This window comes from Myxocyprinus asiaticus, chromosome 25, assembly GCF_019703515.2.
Source record: "Myxocyprinus asiaticus isolate MX2 ecotype Aquarium Trade chromosome 25, UBuf_Myxa_2, whole genome shotgun sequence".
In the NCBI taxonomy this organism is placed as follows: Eukaryota; Metazoa; Chordata; class Actinopteri; order Cypriniformes; family Catostomidae; genus Myxocyprinus; species Myxocyprinus asiaticus.
The window spans coordinates 18,360,123-18,381,164 of record NC_059368.1 but is presented as its reverse complement, the minus strand read 5'-3'; the positions used below and the strand labels follow the sequence as shown (position 1 = coordinate 18,381,164).

The window sequence follows — 21,042 nt, the reverse complement described above, 5'->3', positions numbered from 1 at the left end:
TAAAAATGCAGTCGAGTCGAGGAGACAAACTTAAGGGTGTGTGTGTGTGTGTGTGTGTGAGAGAGAGAGAGAGAGAGAGAGAGAGAGAGAGAGGTTGACAGACAATTATAGTAGTATTATGGCTTCCACTCCAGCCAAAACTACAAATTGTATTACTCTGCAGTCTAGGCTTACTTTGTATTGAAGAAATTCACACAATCAAAAATGGCTTGCATGCATGCCTGAGTGACCTCCATCTACACTAACAAATTAATTCAGACAGGCTCCCGGGTGACAGAGATATCTGTGGATGTGGATAAAATACTGATGCATCAGATGGGGTTTGGTCAAGGTAGAAGGCCTTAATACTCTGTTCATCAACTTGTTGGGCTGCAGGAGCAATTGTCAGGTTTAAATCTTGCTTGCAGTACTTCCTCTGACCAGTACTGTTGTGCTCTTGAGTAAGCTGTCTGCTCCGTGGGCCCCCAGGGCTGCCTTGGTGCTATGAGGCCTGTGTGTTAGACAAGCAAAAGCTATGATAGATATGTTGCACTTTGCTGAGAATTCCTTGGTGCCTGCATAATCTTGGTATAGCTAATTGCTTGAAGTTAATGAGCTTAAAGAAGTCAACCTATATTTATATATACATGAAATAGGGTATGGCTATTTCAGCCACACCTATTACAAACAGATGCATAAAAGAATACCACCAAACAATCTTCTAAGACAAACATTTAGCCTACATTAAAATGGGGCATACCTAAGAACTCACGTGGCACCTCACAAAGCGAGGTCTATAAAGAAATTGCTTACCGAGTCTGGTGTGGAAGATTTTCTGAACACCTTTGAAACACTTTTGATGGATGAATTGCAACGCAGACTGCCAACTAAGTCTCATCACCCAAAATGATTGCATGACCTCACTGATGCTCTTGAGTCTAAATGGGAGCAAATTCCCACAGCCATGTTCCAACAGCTAGTGGAAAGCCTTCCAAAAAGAGTTGAAACCGTTATAGAAGCAAAGCCGGTCTGTTTAAACAATAATTAGCAGTTGAGTTTTACTCACTTCAAAGCTTAAAAAAGCACCCAAAAGTAGTCCCAGTGGCTCATGCATCATATTCCAAGTCTTAGTTTTTTGTGTTCCGCATAAAAAGTCATATGGGTTTGGAAATTATTTGGAAGTAAATTATAATAACATTTTCATTTTTGGGTGAACTAATCCTTCAATGTCAATGTTTATTAAATTAAATGTTCAGCAAGCACATATCGTTGTGGTGTTTGTGTGTCCACATACTTTTGGTCATGTAGTATATCAGTCTGTAATGTAGATCTGTCAGACAAATTATCCACTAAACTTGCTTTACAAACACTCAGGAAAAATACACAAACACACTTAAGTCTGAACAGTTGTCCTTCAGCACAGATGGCTTGTATCTTTTTGGGACAAACCAATGCCAGAGGGCACAACAAGAGCAGTGACATCAAGTCTCTGTTTAATTTATCTGAAGGAAGCTCAATTAGCCAAGGCTACCACATGAAGCTTATAAAGGGCAGACAAATAACTCATCAGCAGCCTGATTCAGACCACAGAGGGGCACACAGTCAATACACATACACTGCAGGTTTCAGCTCTGGCCCAAAGCTCTGTGGTTTACCTTTTACATGTGCGCCTCTCATTAGCATCAGGAAGCTATCAACACTCAGCACTGCCTCGTGATGTTGGAATAGAGTGGATAAGCAAAAAAAAAAAAAAAAGCTTTAAAATCTCCCCTACATGAGAGTGTACGCAACTTAATCATTAATTTAAAAATGGTTTTCAAACTTATTTTTCAACATGAAAAATATTTTTACAAATATCATGAATTTTTGAGTCACGAATATCAAGATATTAAACAAAATGTGCCTTTTATAAAAATGTCAAAATATTGATATTTAATGATATGACAAAATAAAGATTTTTTTTTATAACTTTACAAACAGGGTCAAAAGGGTCCTTTGTTATAAGACAGAAATTGCTACCTATATGAGTATTACACTCAGATAAACAAGATAAAAGTTTTTCAGATAAACATATTTTAAAATATATATTTTTTTATAATAATATTAAAAGATTTTTATACACTACTCATACCAAGGTTCCTTTTTTTTTAGAATTTCAGCTTTTAATGAAACTTTTTTGTTGTTGTTCATTTTTTTGTGCTGGACGGTTACACCACATGATATTTTTTACTTTAAGACCCAGAAAAAATATCAAAATGTCTTTGAGCTCAGTATTTGAAAACATGTTCATCATAGAATAGGTTTATTCAAGTAATTGTTTTGTGAGAACGTCTCGGTTACTGTCGTAACCTCCGTTCCCTGATGGAGGGAACGAGACGTTGTGTCGATGTAGTGACACTAGGAGACACACTAGGGGTTGCCCTTGGGAGCCCCAAACACCTCAGATCTTTGAGAAAAGGCCAATGAGAATTGGCAAGTGGAATTTGCATGCCACTCCCCCAGACATATGGGTATAAAAGGAATTGGCTCGCAACCACTCATTCAGGTTTTGTGCTGAGGAGCCGAGACAGGGTCCCGGCAGTTGTGGCAGGGGGGGCACAACCTCTCATTCCCTCCATCAGGGAACGGAGCTTACGACAGTAACCGAGACGTTACCCTTCTGTCACTCACTCGACATTGTGTCGATGTAGTGACACTAGGGGTCCCTATACGAAACACCACAACTAGCTAAACCGTGTTACGTTGACTGCCGGTGCAGGTGCAAGCAAGCTGCTGCGTGCGTAGTAGCAGGTGCACCGGTCTGCACGCACCCTCCCTCAATGCCCCAAAAAGTGTTGTATAGTTCCCCACATCCCTTGGGGGGGGGGGGGTGGTTGAGACGTATCTAGTATGGGAGCAGTCCGCGCCAGCTGCGGCCTTTTCTCTCTATGTTTTCTCTCCACAGAGTATTGAGTTATTCGGCTGGGGCCATTTTAACACTCAATATAAGCGCCGGGGAAGGTGTTCTTTTCCTATCCTATTCTTTCAGGGGGAAAAGACCCCGCAGAGACCACATCCTGCCCGAAGGGGAGGCAACATGTGGCAAGCACCTCATGTGGGCTCAGAGCCGCACATGGAAGAGGCGCGGTGGTAGGTCCTGCCTCAAAGGGGAGGAGCTCTACAAACACGGCGACCGGGACAGAGAGGGATCTGTCAAAGGGAGACGCAGGTCTGCTGACAGGGAGACCGTACTGCAGAAAATACATCACAGGGGGTTACCGGAAAACCGGCACCTGTGGAGCACCTACCTCAGTAAGGGCATATTAGCACACGTACTGGTTCCCGCTGTGAATTCCTCCGCTGAATTCACCAGCCACAGGGTTAGGGAGAAAGGACATCCAGGGTTCACGGGTTCGTGAACTCACATCAGAAAAGAAGCGCACATCTTCACCTCTTTGGAGGGGAAAGGCGCTATATGCAAGCGATACACCTGGCCAGCTGTCCGTATTCCTGAACGTACCTGTTTGTACCTGACAGAACACGGGACGAAACCGGCTCAACCCGGAGATTGTAAAATCTCACGAAGGTATTGGGTGTCGCCAAGGGCGTTCCTGGACCACAAGGGTGGACATCGCCTGCCCGAGTGCTCGAGCTGTGACCTTCGTCGCCCGGAGGGTGAGGTCGGTCACCGAGCACAGCTCCTGCATCACATCGGGACTACCCACGTGCAGTTCCTTTAGTGCCTTGGCCTGGTGTACTTTCAGGAGGGCCATGGCATGCAGGATAGAGGCGGCCTGACCAGCGGCATTTCTGCTTCTGCCCGCTCACAGGCAGAAATTGAAACAGGAAGCACCCACCCTCAGAACGATCCAGTGCTGGTCGGACCAATCAGACTCTATGCTACAAGACTGTTTTGATCACACGGACTGGGAGATGTTCCGGTCCGCCTCTGATGACGACATCGAGCTTTACGCTGATAGCGTAATGTGTTTCATCAGAACGTGCATAGAGGACGTCGTTCCAACCAGAACAATACGGATCTATCCGAATCAGAAACCATGGATTAATAGCGATGTTCGTGCGGCACTTAATGTGCGGACCTCCGCTTTTAATTCCGGGAACGCGGAGGAGCATAAACAAGCCGTAAACAATCAGAACCGTAAAACGCCAGTACAGGAGCAAGATTGAAGGACAGTTTAACACCACCAACTCTAGAAGCATGTGGCAGGGAATTAACATCATCACGGACTTTAAAGGGAATAAAAACTCTGCCATAAACACCGCTGCCTCTCTACCGGATGAGCTAAATATTTTTATGCTCGTTTCGAGGGAAATAACACCGCCCTCGCAGAGAGAGCTCTCGCGGCTGAAGCTACAGAGGTTAGTTCACTCTCCGTCTCTGTAGCAGATGTAACCCGATCCTTCCGACAGGTGAATATCCACAAAGCTGCGGGCCCAGACGGCATTCCGGGCCGCGTCATCAGAGCGTGCGCGAACCAGCTGGCTGGTGTTTTTACGGACATTTTCAACCTTTCCCTCTCTTTGTCTGTAGTCCCCACATGCTTTAAAACATCCACCATTGTGCCTGTTCCAAAACAATCAAAAATAACTTGCTTAAATGACTGGCGTCCTGTTGCTCTGACCCCCATCATCAGCAAATGCTTTGAGAGACTAATCAGAGATTACATCTGCTCTGTATTGCCTCTCTCTCTTGACCCACTGCAGTTTGCTTACCGCAACAACCGCTCCACTGATGATGCCATTGCATCTACAATACACACTGCTCTCTCCCACCTGGAAAAAAGGAACACTTATGTGAGAATGCTGTTTGTAGACTACAGCTCAGCATTCAACACCATAGTGCCCTCCAAGCTAGATGAGAAACTCCGGGCTCTGGGCTTAAACAGCTCGCTGTGCAGCTGGATCCTGGACTTCCTGTCAAGCAGACGCCAGGTGGTTAGAATAGGCAGCAACATCTCCTCATCACTGACCCTCAACACTGGAGCCCCACAGGGCTGTGTTCTCAGCCCACTACTGTATTCCTTGTACACACATGACTGTGTGGCAACACATAGCTCCAATGCCATCATGAAGTTTGCTGATGACACGACGGTGGTAGGTCTGATCACTGACAATGATGAAACAGCCTACAGAGAGGAGGTGCACACTCTGACACACTGGTGTCAGGAGCACAACCTCTCCCTCAATGTCAGTAAGACAAAGGAGCTTGTGGTGGACTTCAGAAGAAAAGACAGAGAACACAGCCCCATCACCATCAATGGAGCACCAGTGGAGAGAGTCAGCAGTTTCAAGTTCCTGGGTGTCCACATCACTGAGGAACTCACATGGTCCATCCACACTGAAGTCGTTGTGAAGAAGGCTCATCAGCGCCTCTTCTTCCTGAGACGGCTGAGGAAGTTTGGAATGAACCACCACATCCTCACACGGTTCTACACCTGCACTGTGGAGAGCATCCTGACTGGCTGCATCTCCGCCTGGTACGGCAATAGCACCGCCCACAACCGCAAAGCACTGCAAAGGGTGGTGCGAACTGCCAGACACATCATCGGAGGTGAGCATCCCTCCCTCCAGGAAATATATACAAGGCGGTGTGCGAAAAAATGCATGGAGGATCATCAGAGACTCCAGCCACCCGAGCCATGGGCTGTTCTCACTGCTACCATCAGGTAGGCGGTATCGCAGCATCAGGACCCGCACCAGCCGACTCCATGATAGCTTCTTCCCCCAAGCAATCAGACTTCTGAACCCTTGATCTCCCACGATCAAATACATCAGCACTGCACTTTATTACCCTTACTCTTATATCTCACACCGGACTGTCATAAATTATTATTATATTATATTCTCTCTTAACAACTGACTATCAACCGACAGCCTGAATGTCAATACAGTACAATACTGTACATTCTATATATATATATACTTTTTTATATATTTTTATTTTTTATTTTATTGATTAATGTGTATCTATATAGTGCGTATTGTATACTGTACAGTGTATGTTATTATTTGTATATTGTGTTGTGTGTAATTATGTGTATATTAGATTTTAAATTGTGTTGTGTTAATTTGATGTTATTGTAAATTGGTATATGTCTCATCACTGTCACGACTGCTATGTTGATCGGAACTGCACCCAAGAATTTCACACACCATTGCACTTGTGTATATGGCTGTGTGACAATAAAGTGATTTGATTTGATTTGATTTGATTTGATTTGACCCACGTGCAGTTCCTTTAGTGCCTTGGCCTGGTGTACTTTCAGGAGGGCCATGGCATGCAGGGTAGAGGCGGCCTGACCAGCGGCGTTGTAGGCTTTGGCCATCAGAGACGACATCGTCCTACAGGCCTTGGAAGGGAGTGCCGGGCGATCCCGCCAGGTGGCTGCGCTTTGCGGGCACATGTGCACTGCAACCGCCTTATCCACCTGAGGGACCTCCATATTCCCATGGGCTGCCCCGCCATCGAGGGTAGTGAGAGCGGACGAGCTGGGAGATCGGATTCGGGCAGAAAAAGGTGCCCTTCACGACCTCGTCAGCTCGTCATGCACTTCCGGGAAGAAAGGGACTGGGGGGGTAGTGTGTCCCCTAGTGTCACTACATTGACACAACATCGAGTGAGCGACAGAAGGGGAATTGCATTTGTACTGTATTTTCAAATAATTTAATAGATTTGGACAAAAAAATCACCGTCACGTCACTGGTCCACCAACAGCTTTGTCAAATAATAATGCATAAAATAATAATACATTGATATTACATAAAATATTGATAATGTGGTGTAAAAGAATTCTTGTTAAATCTCAGCGTATAATATGTATATCAACATTTTATCAGCCACCCTGTCTCTACTTGTATCTGTCTATCATTGATTGAGCCAATATTGCTATGTCAGGCAGGTTGGGATGCTAAATCAAACAGAGCAATGCTTATGATAGCCCCACAGTGACAGTGATTACATTACATGTAATCAGTCTACAAATGGCTTACTTCTAGCTGTCTCTGCATATTAAACTGCGATAGGAGAAACTATTTAACACTGAAAAAATTATACACACGTCACTTTTAAACACAGGAGAGAAACAATATCCCTGTACTCTTCATGCATGGATGACCTATCTCTGCCACAGTCAGTTCTATGCAGAGCAGCATCATGTCTGCTATTATGACATGGGGCTCCATGTGTGGCAGTTCCTCAACATTAAATTCAAGATGCATGAACAACTGTCATATGTCAGCATACGGCTCCTATAGTACCAACAATGTCTTCAATACAGGTAAACAGCTGTGCACAATTTGTTGCTAGGAGGGTCCAAACTACAGTGTGTGATGATTTGCTCCTTTGAGAGTCATTAAACTTGAGAAATCACATGCTTCTAAAATGTAAACACATAATATCAAATGGTTTTTCTTCAAAGAATTGCAAGAGGTGTTAAGAAGACCTATGAAGCTGTTTTTATAGGGATGGTAAGCTAATGAAATATTCAAGCTTCAACCCATTGAACAACACAATTCCATTTTACATCAAAGTGTGTTTTGTGCTACTCAAATTCTCACCAAGACATGTCTTCAGTAAATTTAAGGATAGTAAAGGTGAGAATATGCTATGCTAATCCAGGTTTGCAGAATCTCTTTGCAGTATTTTTTATATCTTATCACATGTTGTGGTAGTTGTTGACTTTAAAATATGATACTGTGCAAATAAAAATGGTGTTGAAACATCAGTGGTCTGGCTTGTTAAACTAGCTGATGCAATGACCTATGGGGCTAGTGCCTGAGAACTGTGTATGTATGTGTGGTGGAAGCATTAACTTTTAAGAGGCTAAATTTAAACCCTGGAATGCAGAAGGCTTCCAGAACAAAATAAACCCCAAAAAAGCCCAGTGCTACTGTACTGGCAAACTCTACATCTGGATTTAGAGAAGTGTGTCCAAACAATTCTGTCAAATCTCAATCAACCACTCAACATTGCCAACTGGACACTATTTCTTGCCTACATTAACAAGTTTGAGTAACCTGTGAAACTAAAGTTGAAACGTCTTCAGTTTTTATTTTTGTTATAGAATTTACTTTTACAGTAAATCATATGTTTTTTCCACTGAGCAAATTTCACTCCACACATTCATTCCCATTATTTATGTCCTTTAAAGGGATAGCCTAGTTCACCCAAAAATAAAAATTCTCTCATCATCAGATTAATATTTATGTCCTTTTTTCCTATAAATCTCCACTTTAACTTTCACATTCTTCTTCTTTTTTTTTTTTTTTTTTTGGCATATCACCACCTACTAGGCAGGGAGGACAATTTATAGTAACTCAGATACACAGGTAAATGTCTAAACCTGCTGGGCATTACTGCCTGCCACACCTCCGCTGGTGCCTTCAGTTGTCCAGTTACGGGGTCATCAGCCACCTATCACGGATGTTTCGTCCCATTAATCCCGGAACGTCTCCTGATGGTGGGGCAGGGGGTCAAGGACGTCTCCCTGCCACCCCCTGCAGCTGGACACCGGATCCTTTCGACTGCCTCTCGTTCTTGCTTTCCCATCAAGACATTCCTCCTTTCCCGTTGAGACATACCATACAACCAGTGTTCAATACCCCCCCCCCACCCCCCACCCCAGAGCAGACCTACCCTTCATCCAAGGCCTCTTCTCTGTTAGAACAAAACACAAGCTATCAATCTCTGCCTACCACCTGTGCAGTGCCTAGCCTTAAACCAATTCTTCAACAGATTAAGTAGGAGAGCAACATGAGAGGTAAGACATGAGACTGCGTCACTCCCTCCAATGCCTAGCTTAGCCTGGTTTTGCTCCCCCACTCAATCCCTCTCCAGAAACCGAGTGGATCAGCGGCAATAATTCCTCCCCACCTCTTTCCTCTTCTACATGCTACCTCACTACATATTGTAATTGTTCCCTATTCCTACTTTCTCACTTCTGCACACCCCACTTTTCACCCTTCCTTCTTAACCAAAGCCAGAAGCTCCCTTTTCTGCTTCCTCTGCCATTTCCTTCAGAGACTTCTTCAACACTGATCCAAAATACCAGTGTTTTTCAAGAAGTGCTGTATTGATGTTCCAATAAACCCTCGACACCCACCTCCACAGGGTAAGTGGCAGCCCTCCATCCATTTTCCTGCACTCGGCGGCCAGATCATCTTATTTTAGCTTCTTCCTCTCATAGGCTTTCTCAAGTCTCTCTTTCCACGGAAGTAAGTTTAACCATTATGACTTTCCTAGCTGATGCCGACCATAACACTATGTCCGGCCTCAAGGTGGTAATGGCAATCTCAAAAGGAAATTTTAACTGCAGGCCAAGGTCGACCACCATTGACCAATCATTTCCATGTGCCAGGATTGACCTTTCCTCCCTATGTGCCATGGTTTGTGCGGCACCTCCCTTTTTAACAAACTCAATGTACTTCCTCTGAGGAGCATGATGGCCTTTGTTGGCCTTTATTTTACACACCTCAAGGATCTCTGCCAGCTTTCGCAGAACCTGATCATGCCACCACCTGTACCATCCTTGTGCCAAGGCGGTCTTGCACCCAGCCAACATTTGCTGCAAATTTGCTCTTGAGGCCTTGCAGAGGGGACAAATCTCCTCTTTACCATACCACAGAGACAAATTTCCAGGGCTTGGAAGAGTGTCATAGTTGAATCTTATTAGAAAACTTAGCCTGGCCTGGGATATCTTCCACAGGTCAGCCCATCCTAAAGCTGTATTAGATGCACCTTCCCATACTGTCCAGCGCCCTTGCTGCTGCTGGCTGACTGCTCGAATCATATACCCTTCCTCTTCCATCTTAGTTACTTCTGTCACTACAATCACTTTCTTCTGATTTTTAGAGGCTGCTGAACACAGTTTGGGAGCCATCCCCCATCCAAGGCCTGCTTTTTCTGATTGGGTTCTTCCAAAAATCACTTCTTGCTTCAGTCTTGAAACCGCCCTGTTAACAACCTCCTCTGCCTTCCAAGGGCGGCCTGTTTACACCTGGGCTTGACAAGCCCTCACTGACTGGTCTGTTGATTTCCTTATTTCTAAGAACAGCCTGGTCTTCTCCTACTTATAATCCAAGGGTGATGGACTTTAATGGCAGTTGTAAGGCATTTCTTCCAAACAATGCACTGTCTGAACGACAACACGGCACGTGTTATCTTTAAGTAAAAAGGACTTATATATCGATCTGTTTCTCACTCACACCTATCATATCGTTTCTGAAGATATGGATTAAACTACTGGTTAATTTTATAAACTATTAATTTTATGCTGCGTTTATGTGCTTTTTTGAGCTTCAAAGTTATGTCCACTATTCACTTGCATTATATGGACCTACAGAGCTGAAATATTCTTCTGAAAATGTTTGTTTGTGTTCAGCAGTAGAAAGAAAGTCATACACATCTGGGATGACATGAGGAAGTAAATGATCAGATAATTTTCATTTTTAGGTGATCTGTCCCTTTAAGAGTATATTGCATGACTTGAGCCTTCTTTCTGATTATATAACAATGAACTGTTTTCTACAACAAAAGCAAAGAACTATAGACATATCAAAAGAAGAACATATGGTGGTTACATACTAAATGGACACAGTCATTTGAGTGAGAAAACCCACTATGTGTCTGCTGTATTTTAGTGTGCAGTGTGAGCAGCCACCTAACAGCGAAGACTGAACTAGGGCACATTTCACAGAGGTCTACAAGGTGCATAATGTCTACTGGGCACTGCTATGTAGTGAGACTGTAACCTTCACTGCCAGAGTTCTCACTATAGCGCTTTAACAGCAAAGTGAGATGTCACAGACCTGCCTTAGATGCGAATGATTTGCAAAATTAAAAAGATGAAAAAAATGTAAACTATGCTTATACAAATACAAATCTAATCCTGAAACTAATCACAAATTATAAACTGTTTTCAGTTCATCGAGTCAACAGGCTACAACAAAAGTTACCTATACATAAACTTATATGATTTAAAATTATGTGTCTGCTGATCTTTGGTTTGTCTTAATACTCATCAGAAATGTCATAAATAATCTATAATTATGTCATCAGATAATTCACATGCCGCTGCCTCCTGGCATCTGAATGCTGTGTGTCACAACAGCACTTCCAGCAGGCACATTGCCAGAGCCTCATTAAAAACACTTCTGATTATAAATTATTGTAAATAACAACTTTTGTTATTTACAACCCCCCATGTCAATACATTCTCATAACTAACACAACGGTGACGGTAATTCACACCACGGGCACGGTGCCCTGTCCTATCCTGTCGTTTACACAGGTAACTGCCATGCGCCACGGCATCTATGTAACCAATCTGCGTCGAACCACATAAATAGAAAAGTCCTAAACAAGGTGAGGGGATCGTGTCAAATGTAATCGCATCTGACAGGACTTTATGAACATACAAACTGGACACTTCTTTACAGAATGAAAAATATTGGGGAATTATTTGACAAACACTGCGCTCGAGCGTAACCTGGATTTATTTACTAATCGCGCGCACAGTGACTCCACAACACCACAACAAAGCATGCATTTTTATTTTTTTTATTTATTTATTTATTTTATTTTTTTATAGCTACATATCAAAACTCTCGTTTAAATTAGTGACAGAAACATTATTTGCCCTTGCACCTGCCTGATGCTGCGCGAATTCCTATCGACGAGCTTTGACTACAGGTGCGTCTCGAGCGTAAACGCGTACCTGAGTCAAGTCCCGGGGGGGAATCTGATTCTGAATAGCTAATAATCTAGAATATAAGCGTAAGGAATGTAAACGAACCAGTATGACCACTGAGAAAAATCCAGCAGCGAACTGCTTTAACCCCCGGTATTCGAGACAACATTTTTGATGCCTCAGCATTACGCTGTCTTTTCCGTACCCCTCAAGAATGCGCAACAAGACACCAAACCAACCAAACCAAACGATTTCATTTGCAAAATAAATAGCGATGTTTTACTTACAGTTCGTAAGAACTGAATTTCATCTTCCCCTTCACCACCTTCGGCCATGGCTGTAGAAGAGCCTGCCTAGACTCCGAAAGCCACCACTGATAGCAGGCAGCGGAGCGGCGCTTCTCCTGTCCTGCTGATATAGCGCTTCATCCAAAGCCATATAGGGGAGAGCGGGCAAGCCCACTACACTACTGCGCGCTGCTGTCACTCAGTGTCACAAGTGCTCGCACTCCCAATACCAGCACTAGGACGATCTCATCCGTATTATCTTTGCGATGCTCTTTTTAAAATAAGGGTTAAAATAGAGTGGAAAAGGCCTTCTGTACTGTACTATTAAATGTGAGGGAGCAAAACCACGAGACACTGGATCTAATAACATTTTAGTATTACAGTACTATATAAAACATGGAATGAACTCTTTGATCGCTGAAATACGGTGGCACAACACAAAAAAGTAGCAAGCAAACAAAAGTTGAAAACAACGTAAATAAACCACAGCACAACGAAATTAACCCACAACGACGTAAATATGACACAACACAACAAATTAAGCCACAACACAACAAAATTAACAGAAAATAAAAACTATAGTAGTAAAAATCGAGGTTACAGTGAGGCACTTACAATGGAAGTGAATGTGGCCAATATTTGGAGGGTTTAAATGCAGAAATGTAAAGCTTATAATTTATTTAAAGAATTCTTCTGTTCAAACTCATGTATTATTTGAGTTATTGTTTAAATAGCCGTTTTTACAGTCATTTTAAGGTTTTAAAGTTTGTTGACATTGCATCGTCATGGCAACGAAGTTGTTAAATTGGCTACAACTTTACACAGAAATGTGATTTTATCACACTAAAATCATATTTACACATATTGTTCATGTCTTGTGGCTACACTTTTGAAATAGTGAGTATTTTAATGTTCAAAAATTGGTCCCCATTCACTTCCATTGTAGGTGCCTCACTGTAACCTACATTTTTTATTTATTTTAAAGAAAAGGAGAGGCAAGTCAAAATTATTTTTTGTGGTAATCAATATTATACCAAAAAAAATGCTGTTTAATGTATTGAACCTGGAATATTCCTTTAATTCTGTTGTTGTGGCTTACTTTTGGTGGGGTTTGTCTTATTTACATTGTGTTGTGGTTTATTCCCGTTGTGTTACGACTTTTCTGTTGTGTTGTGGCTTAATTTCGTTGTGCTGTGGTTTATTCTCGTTGTGTTTTCAGCTTTATTTGCTTTGCTAATTTTGTTGTGTTGTGCACTCCTGGGCCACCGCGAGACGCAGGTGTAGAACACATGAAATGTTTAAACCATACATTTTATGCCTGTTTTTGCAAACACTTTTCTACTAATGCCATTGGACAGGGGTGTATTCCAGAAAGCAGGTTATGCGACATACCTGGGTAAATTTACGGATAAATTAACGGATAACCTCAACTTTCGGTTCCAAATACGGAGGTAACTTTCAGGGTATGTTAGTAGCCATAGCAACGTACTCTCTGAACATAACCTGCTCCGGAGTAGGTTATGTTCCACAGTTAGTTTATTTCAGGTAGATGTTAGTATGTTTCAGAGGCTGTCAGCGCATGCGTGCCCTTTTCATAGCGGAACGGTGGGCGAGAAAGTTCCGATTACGCACAATATTATACTTCTAAAGCAACATTACGGTAAACTGCAATCTTTACCTCACAAATCTTCTTTACTCCTGCATTTCCAGTGTCACACCGGAGATTTGCATTCAAAAGTGAACAAAACTGTGTACATTGTGCTTTAACTTTTAATGGGAAGGTTTTAATACTGTAATATTTTTTAACGCAGAACACATCGGAAAGTCCCCCACCCTCTTCACTGTGAAGACAGGGCTTTATGTATTTATATTTAGCCCTTCTAATAAATCATTTTTATTCTATAAATTTCATAGAATAAAATTATTATAGCACGCACATTCTATTTACAGTTCCTTCAGTCAATTAATATTAATGTTATTTATAAAATGACGTTCCATAGTATCAATATGTAAGTAATGTCTGTCAATTAAAAGCTTAAGCAATTAATCACTCGTTATTCTTCTTCACTAATATGTGATCATTTCACAGACCACAGATTAGAGATTTTATTTCTTATCACTCTAATTAATGTAGTCTACGTTACATATAAATGGACACATTTTCAGACTTGTACATTACTCTATTGTCTGAAAATGAGACATGCTGTCATTTAGAGTCACCCACAGTGCCCTCATTTAGCTGGTGGTCAGGTGATTCAATGAAAATATGTATCTTTCTGATGCTCAGCCTCCTCTACTCCATCAGAAACTGTACATGGTCCATCTCTAAATTAAATTTTTGTTCTGCATTTCAATAGGGACCTTTTTACAGCTTCCTATTAACAAGGAAGAGATGAGTTACTTTTCCCAAATGCTGAGAACATGAACATCTATAATGTATTGTCAGACACATGATCATCAATTAAAACAACATCATTTAATTCCGTAACAAGTTGGTGGAGGCAGATGGACCCCACTGTACATGACAACACAACATGACAAGTTTTAATGCCACATCAAATGAGAAAAGAACACAATGGACATGTAACTCCTATCACTGTCCACCTCTGTTACAGCAGATCTTCATCTTATAATGCACATGAATAATCATGTGTGGCCTACTAAAAAACATTACATTAAATCAATGGAAAATGATGACAACTGTGGGAGATCCTACAATTGAAAGAGGGTCTATTAATACAATGAGACCATCAGCAACTGTGGGAAATTAAAGGTGATATGATTCTAAGTTTTTAGAAACCCTAACTGGGTACATCAAATGGTATTAAAATAAAGGAAATACATTCAGTTCACTTGACAGTAAAATAAAATTAGCATGCATATATCATGGTAAATACCATTAAAATTAATCTTAAAATAAAAAATATATAAAACATATAGCCTATTATAATATTAATAGAATATGAATGGTAATACTTATAATGAAGTTCAGTGCAAACAAATAACGTAACGGTCGACCTATTAAACATTAATGTAGTTGAGAGAGGTCTAATATTATTGTTGAATTAAGCTTTTATATGGACGATAAAACTTTATATTTTTATTAATTTAAAAATTCACGCAGTGATTCAGTATCATTTCTGTCAAGCAAACTCTCAGTCCTAAACCAATGTAGCTCCTATCGCTATTACGAGTGAAGATGAAATAATGCTCGTTTGTAGTCATTAAAACTTAATATTCTGCTTCATTGAAATATGGCGCGCCTTTCTTCTAAGCGTCTGTTTCCATGGTGACTCGTAGATTCGGCGATCTTCTGAGAATGTCTTTCTGAGTTCACCGTGAACGCGCACAAACTCTGAGTTTCAAACTCATGGCTGAGTGAACTAACCCCGCGCAGGTGTACTGGAACCCACATACCCAGAGTAAGCAAGGAATGGGTAAATCAACCGAGAGTTCAGGGTATATGTGACGGTAAATTAATCCTGCTTTCTGGAAAACACCCCAGGACAAAACTATCAGGTTACACATAGCTCTAGATTGTATTTTGGGCCAACAGCACTATCTGGCGGCCAAGTCTGAATAGCAGTTGTTCAAATCCATCATTGTTTGCCGAGAAGCGGCCCAGCTTCCACAGCCCTGTGGCTTGTGTGCACTACCAGAAGCCTGTCGTGACACTCTATTATGATCATTATTTTCCCCTGCTGGATGTGTATCTACAAGCGCAATGATTTTTAAATGTGAAATATTATTTTATCTTTTGTCTCACCTGAAAAACGACTGAAGATTTTTAACCTTTTTCGATGAGTGACTTTCCCATTTTTACTTTCCCACAGAAAGGATTTTTATTCACAGCTGTATTTAAGGGGCGTTCAATCAAAAAACAGTCCTGTGTCCTTTCTGTTTGTTTACATTTTTTGGCCAATGAATAGCAGCATTTGGATTAGGACGAGGCATGTTCGGAGGAGAGTCATTGCTAATTGGATAGTTAGCTGTCAATCACAGTTAAAGGGGATAATCATATTGGCATAGAATATATTTACGGGACAGACTAGTGAATGAATATCATTGAAGTTGCCACTTGCCAGTGGATGATGGTAAGAATTCAACTCTAGTTTAAATTCCAGATTACTATTTAAATTATCAATGTGAATGGATTTATATTTATATTTATTGTTATTTCATGGTTTAATTGTTAATAAAAATCATATGAAAAATCTTGCCTTTCTCATTCTGTGTGTTGGATGAAATAATGCTTCATTATTACTGATGTTACATCACATATAATGCTGGGTGTAATTTGGAATGATGAATTTTTAAATTGTATTTCTTGAAGGACCCTCACAATGATTATCACTAAAAAAGAGAGGGCACCCGCACTGTTCTTCAGCTATACAAACCAATCAGTGAGAAAAACCAGACAACTACGTTTCTCCCAGTCATTGATGATCTGGGCTCCTCCCAGAGGGTAAGGGCAGTTCTTGATGGGAGGGCTTTAATTATCTGTGGTATGAAGGAGGTTGGACCATCGGTGACGGAGTGTAAAGGTCTTGATAAGACAAATGAGGCTAGAACTGGGCTGCTGTTTCAAATTCACTCACTGGAGAACCTGTTGGATGTGTTTGTGGATTGCAAAGCCAAGATTGTAATGGGAAATCAACAGGGCAACACAAGTTCAGACTTCCCCAACAAATGGGAGTTGCAGAATGACCATCAAAGTGAAGATGGTCTGTGCTGCACCAGTAACCTGGAGCACAAGCTTAGAACTTCTTCTAAAAGCCCGAAAACACCCTCCAGAGGGCGGAAACTGAAGAACCGTTGGATGATGAACTCCCTGGATATGGAGGAGAGGATGCCAAAGATCAAACAAAGGCTAAATTCAACCACTTCTCCACTCTCACGCAAAGTTTTAAAAACTCCAAAGAAGGGACAATGCAAGCCTGAATGTCCTGGGGCACAAAATTTTATGACTGAATTAAAAACATCAGATGATGTCTGTGTGATCTCCAATAGAACCGATTCCAAACAGTGTCAAAATTCTCAAAATGTGGAGAGTAATACTACAACTGCCAAGGATTCAAGAAGTATTGAGGAAGATCAAGACCGGTCCAGCGAGCTCTCAGAGTATGACAATGGATTAGAGGTTAGAGATTGGGATCCTAGGGTCAACTCAGAGGGAACGCAATATGAAGTTAGTGATCTACGGGACCTGATGCAGTCTGCTAAACATAGCCCTCAAGAGAAGTATCAAACAAGAGACATGATTCCACTGGATAAATGTGGACTTGAGGGTATGGAGCAGCAGGAAGGTGTGTCCAGAGTGAGAGCTAAGATAAGTGAGGTGGAGAACATCATTCACCAAGTCATTTGTGCCAGTTCAGACTGTTCATCATTGAATGCAGCATCACTGCATGACAGTCATTTGCCCACCGACGACATGGAGCTCATACAGGGTGAGGTCTTTCCATCGGAGCTCTGTGCACTGGATGAAGAATTGAACCAAAATCAGAGAGCACACCAGGAGAATGGCCTACTTGAGGAGTGTAATGATGACTGGGAGCATATCAGGAACAATTGCCCTGTAGTGGCTGACACAACTTTAGGCGACAGTGCACAAGAGACTTCTCACATGTCTGTCCATCAACAGTACCCTGCAACTCCAACAGCCAGCCGAAAAAACCTTCAATCGGAGATGAAGACAATATCCTCACCTTCTTTAGATGCTGTCTGTACACTTTCACCAAGATCCACAAGCCTGGGCACTGTGTCCCCACCATTATCCCATCTATTCTCATGCACACCGAGGCCCCTGCAGCAGTACCGTATTCTGCCCCTGTCTGAAGAGAACGAAGAGAATGAAGAGAACTATAACAGAATACACTCAACTCAAGAGGGTAAGTATCCATTGGGCACCACAGAGAAGAGCACCTATAATGAATGTGTATCATCTCTTAATGAGCAGAGTTTCAGTTTGACTCCATCCACTATACCTCCCGTCCCCGTCTCTCTAACTAAAGGTGTGTGACCTCATAGTCCTTAAGATTACAACAGTCCCTTACAACTTCTATGTCCTTCTGTCTCTTACTCTTTATCCGTTTGATTGTTTACATGGTTCTTCAGTTATTGCATGATGTATGCTTTTGGTTTATGACTTATTTCTAACTATAGGCTTTGGTGAATGTGAAATATAGAAATTATTATATTTCTGGTGTATGTTGTGGAGCATTAGGATTAATATTCAGAGGTATTAGTCAGAAAATGCATATTTTTCTCTTGTGACCTGACACGATCATGCTGTGACCTCACACGGGTTGTGCTTGTGGGCAGTTGCTACTTACAGTGTAAGTTATTTTAGCTCCAGCAGAAAGATACTAATAACTATTCTTATTATTACCCACACATGTCCTGACTGTAACTGTACAGTGCATACATATCCTGTTTCAGTCTATCAATGTCTGAAACAAATTCTAATTAGTGATTTTAAGAACAAATGCAAATTATTTAAAATAAGTTTGAATTTTCTATGATTCTGTGTGATAATTATCTATACTATATCATTGAGCATGTGTAACCGGCCCTGCTTGACCCACTCAAAACGGGATTTGAACCAGCATCTCCGGCATGGGAGGCGGGTTCGCTAACAAGGAGGCTAAAGGCTACAGCATCTAGTGTCAGTCGCTAGTGTGCCTCTTGAAGCCAGGGGAGTGAGGTTTAAACATACCGCACTGCTATCACGTACCAGCTTGCTCCTGTAACACTCACCCCCCCTAACCTCACTCCCATCTGGGTCATGGCACCATTGTAACCGGTCCTACTTGACCTGCTCCGAAGGGGATTTGAACCAATGTCAGTAGGCATGGGTGGTGGGCGCGCTACCGAGGAGGCTAAAGGCTACAGCCTCTGGCGTTAGTCACTAGTGCGCCTCTTGAGGCCAGGAGAGTGAGGTTTACACATACCGCACAGCTGTCATGTACCAGCTGGCTCCCGTTATGCATGAACTCAGGTGTTCATTGGTTATTTACTTGCTTACTTTTTATTGGATGATGTACCATGCCACATGCATACTATAATCTTTCATAATTTAAGTTTATATATTCTGTAAATTGCAAATATTCTCTCAAGTTTCTCCTTTGCTCCTGACACACGAATGAAATCTCATCTTTCTGACTTTCTGCTCTTGTGCTTTCACCATAAAATCAGCTAATTAAATTCATTATTCATTTTTATCAAACTTTGTTTTCTGTTGATTTAGCATTCTAAAAATGGTCCTGCAGTTCAGCTGGTTGAGCATGGCACTAGCAACCCATGTTCTTGGATTTGATTCCCAGGGAACGCACATAGTGATAAAAAGCATTGCTTAGATGCAAGATAAATCACTGTGGATAAAAGCTACTGCTAAATGCTTAAATATAAATGCATGCAACATGCCTTTTTTAAGATAATTGTCAGAACTTAAAGCTAAAGAGGAAGGATGTACATTTTAAATAGTTTTAAATAGATTTTAATATAAAGACTTGAAAGGAAAATGTAGATTATTATGTAATACCTTATAGTTCTTTAGCTTCTGTATTAAGTGTTATGAAAGCTTTGCTTCTGAGTTGTCATGAGAGTAGAAACACATTAAGGAGGGATTAAGAATACAGCAGAACACTCCACTTGGAGTCCATGCTCACTGAGGTGGACAGGAATGCTGAACCTGAACCTTGTGATGGTTGTCATGATACAGATTATCATGGGTGAGAAGCTGTTCAGCATTGATTGAGGACCTCAAAGCCAGAGCCTTGAGGCATGCTGTGTCAGTCACAATAGTTCTATATTTTCCAGACAACCATGTGATTTCAAGGGTTCAAAGACAGCCTGTAAGATTAAATAATATGGTCTGGGTCTTTAGACTGGTATTGGTTCAATAGTCATGCTGTAGTCTGCGTCCGGTGCCCCTTGTTAACTGGTGGTGCTTGAGTGTTGTGAGGATTTGTCAAATGAACATTAAAACCTAATGTAAATTAAGCATTCTACCATGGACTTTTGAACTTCCTGGCTAATTTAAACTCAAGTTAAGTGTTGTTTTTTGCAGTATATTCATTTTAAATTGGATTATCCCCAAAACTGCATTTTCCTCAGTTTCTCTCAGGGTCTCTTTGATCTTGTAGTTGTTAAGGTTAAGTTGCAAGTTTGTGACATATCAGCTGATAGATTAGTCACCTTCTCTGTTTGGTGCCTTCATTCTTTGTTGCAAACAGACTTTGTTTCCAGATAAAGCTTGTCAGCTAAATTCACAATCATATGTTAATGTAATATATTTAGTCATTTAACTCAATTTATTTTGTTTTAAAGGAATATTCTGGGTTCAATGAAAGTTAAGCTCGATCAACAGCATTTGTTGCATATTGTTGATTACCACAAAAAATTATTTCTACTCATCCCTCCTTTTCTTTAAAAAAAAAAAAAAAAAAAAAGCAGAAATTGAGTTTACAGTGAGGCACTTACAAAGGAAGTGAATGGGGTACATTTTTGGAGGGTTTAAAAGCAGAAATGTGACGCTTATAATTTTATAAAAGTATGTACAGTAGCCGTATTTTTCTGTTTAAACTTGTAACAAGTAATATACTTATATATATTTAATAATATATTTAATTAACAAATATATATTTAATTGTCATTTTTATGGTTGTTTTAGGGTTTTGGGGTTTGCAGCATTACGTTGTTATGGCAACAAAGTTGTAAAATGTATATAACTTTACAGAAAAGGTTAGTAAGCGATTTTATCACACTAAAATCATGTTAACATGCATATTGTTTACGTCTTGTGGCTATAGTTTTGTAACAGTAAGTATATTAACGTTTACGGATTGGCCCATCACTTGTAAGTGCATCACTGTAATCCAGATTTAAAAAGAAAAAGAAAAAAATGAAAAGAAAAGAAAGAAAAGCAGGGACAAGCCAAACTTATTTTTTGTGTTAATTAACATTATGCCAAAAATACTGTCAATTGTGCTAAACTTGTATTAAACACAGAATATTAATTTAATTTCTCAAAGTATGCCCCCTGTGCTGATTTAATGTGTGAGTGACTGTTCTAAATTACACTTATT

At 41.0% G+C, this 21,042-nt stretch overlaps 1 protein-coding gene across 1 annotated transcript in view; it reads right to left on the bottom strand.

Annotated features, from left to right (window-relative positions):
* The window catches only part of LOC127415615 (ryanodine receptor 3-like), a 40,269-nt gene extending 28,268 nt beyond the window's left edge, over positions 1 to 12,001 (bottom strand). Inside the window, exon 1 of the mRNA XM_051654376.1 lies at positions 11,954 to 12,001. Within this exon, the coding sequence (XP_051510336.1) occupies positions 11,954 to 12,001 (48 nt within the window). The remainder of the gene's footprint in view (positions 1 to 11,953) is intronic.
* Positions 12,002 to 21,042: the final 9,041 nt, after the last annotated feature.